This window comes from Lactuca virosa, chromosome 2, assembly GCF_052849685.1.
Source record: "Lactuca virosa cultivar CGN04683 chromosome 2, Lactuca_virosa_CGN04683_v6, whole genome shotgun sequence".
NCBI classification, from domain to species: domain Eukaryota; kingdom Viridiplantae; phylum Streptophyta; class Magnoliopsida; order Asterales; family Asteraceae; genus Lactuca; species Lactuca virosa.
Window position 1 is genome coordinate 37,779,100 of NC_136427.1, and position 2,344 is coordinate 37,781,443.

At 33.6% G+C, this 2,344-nt stretch overlaps 1 protein-coding gene across 1 annotated transcript; it reads right to left on the minus strand.

Moving 5' to 3' along the window:
- Positions 1-723: 723 nt before the first annotated feature.
- LOC145156299 (pathogenesis-related protein 1B-like) lies at positions 724-1,215 on the minus strand. Its single transcript, XM_079075729.1, has one exon. It carries the CDS (start codon positions 1,213-1,215, stop codon positions 724-726), a length of 492 nt encoding a protein of 163 aa, XP_078931855.1.
- Between the last annotated feature and the right edge of the window lie 1,129 nt (positions 1,216-2,344).

Below are 2,344 nucleotides of genomic sequence, written 5' to 3' on the forward strand. Positions count from 1 at the left end.
GGCGACGCTATTAGCGGCGACACGGAGCTTTAGCGGCGACACAAGCTTGAGTCGCCGCTAAAGCTCCGTGTCGCCGCTAATAGCGTCGCCGGGAATGACCATATTTCTTGTAGTACATGTGTTGTTCAAGATTGCCACAGACAAAAAAAATTGTTAAGGGGCAATATTTGCGGTCGGCAATATGTGACCATCTGAATGCCAACGGCAAACAAATCATGACACCTTAGACTACGTTGTGGTGGCAACAAACAATCACGACGCGTTATAGGGGGCGGTGTTCATTTCTCCTTAACGGTGTTAAGGGAGGCCATTTAGGCCTCTCAACATAGTTGAGAAACCTATACCGATCGGTCTAATGAATACTTTTCGTTGCACTATAAAAAAAAGTATTGCCTCGTATTAAATGAATTAATAAGATATGACCATAGATGCATGGACGATCGTTTGGATCGTGACATGTATATTGTATATCAATATAATACAACTCTATTTGCAATATCTTGTGATATTACGACCAAAATTCTTGATTATTTATGTGTGTCCTTCCCTGTATACCTATGTATGTGTGCTGAATACACATTTAAGAAAAATTACATTGGTCATGATGATGTAATCAAAAGGCAATTAAATTAATTTCAATATCAGTTTTACTCTTTATTGCACCTAAGAAATGCATGTTTATTCATATGTTATATAGATAACCAACAACATATTTCAAGTTCACTAAAAAGGAGATTGGCCAAGGATGTTTCCAGGAGGATAATAGCTGCAAATAATGAACCACCCACCATTATTGGTGCACTGAACCCTAGCACATCCAAGTTGATCAGAATTATGCCACACAACTTGAGTATAGTGTCCACAAACCTGACCACTAGCACAAGTATTAGTGGAATGATCGTAATTGGTCTTCTCATCTACCCATAAATTCACTGCCGTAGTACCTGTGAAGTCACCACTACCTTCAGCGAGGTTCTCACCATAAGGTCCTTGAGAATGTATAAGATTGCAATCCCCTATTCTCTGGTTAGCGTAGTTTTGAGCATAGGTAGCAACAGTCGCATTCCATACCATGTTCCCCACACTCACTTGAGCACGAGCTGCATTGTGAGCATCCAAGTAATCCTGTTGAGAGTTTTGGGCATGGTTGGTGTGAACAGTTGCTAGAATTAAGAAACAAACCTGCAGTGTGAATGAGAGTTTGAATGACCCCATGATTATAGTTCCTTTGGTGGTTGATGGAGAGAAATGAATTACAATATATGGTATTTATAAAATGTTATGTGATATTGGAATGACAATTTGACATGTTAAAAAGGTGAATAATTAAGCATACAAATCTAAGTGAAGTCAACAACACTTTCCTTCTGGACATAAAGGCCGTGGCCTCAAATCTTGAAATTACCCAAGTGACGTTTAAAATTTGATGGTAATGCATGGATAAGATGATCGTTTAAAAATATGTTAATAAAAATTTTCATGTTGGGTCAACAAGTTAGGTTAGTTACTTAGTTTAATGATTTAATTTTCTTTTCTATTTTTTGAATTTTATATATAAATATTATTATCAAATATGATTATTATAAAACATATTTTTAAGCTAATGATAAAAATTTTATAAGATGTTTTAGGGGACCCTATAGTGCAACACTACTGATGCACAACATGCGACTTTATAGCGGCCTGTATTTGAGCGATGCTTTTTAATTTTATGTATATTTTTAATTCAATAATGATACAAGTATACAACTGCTCCTAATTTTACATCGCCAATAAGACAACCCTCAACTTTTGGCCGAATAACAACTTTTAATTAATGCCACTAGGCGAGTTATGCTTCACTTGTATTTTTTTATTTATCAAAAGATGTTTTTGTTTATAAATGTTACTGTTATTTGCATGTAGCTTGGGTCGAACTATAAACTACATATAAAACACACGTTACCGGTCATAATCGTGTTCTTTAAATATAAAAAATAAGTTCATTGTGAAAATTAAGTTCATTAAAAAATAAATTACCAACCACATTAACTATAATAAATAAAAAAATATTATTGTTAGCATTCAAACTTTATTTTCACTTAAGACTTCAATATTTTTAAAACTTTCATTTGATGTTAAAAAAAATAGTGTTAGTTTAACCATTCATACAATTTTTAAAAAAAAAATAGGAAATATACATTATAGTGTTGTTATAATAACTCATACGATATCTAAAAATAGAAAATATAATGTCATTTTTACAGGTATATAGTTCAACAAATGCCATAATCTTACTGTATATACACGCGAATGAGATCCAAAACTCGAACATGATGCTAACCATTTGTCCATAATCTCAAAA

Coding starts and splice junctions, on each gene's coding strand:
- LOC145156299 (XM_079075729.1), bottom strand. CDS start 1,215: ATGGGGTCATTCAAACTCTCATTCACACTGCAGGTTTGTTTCTTAATT.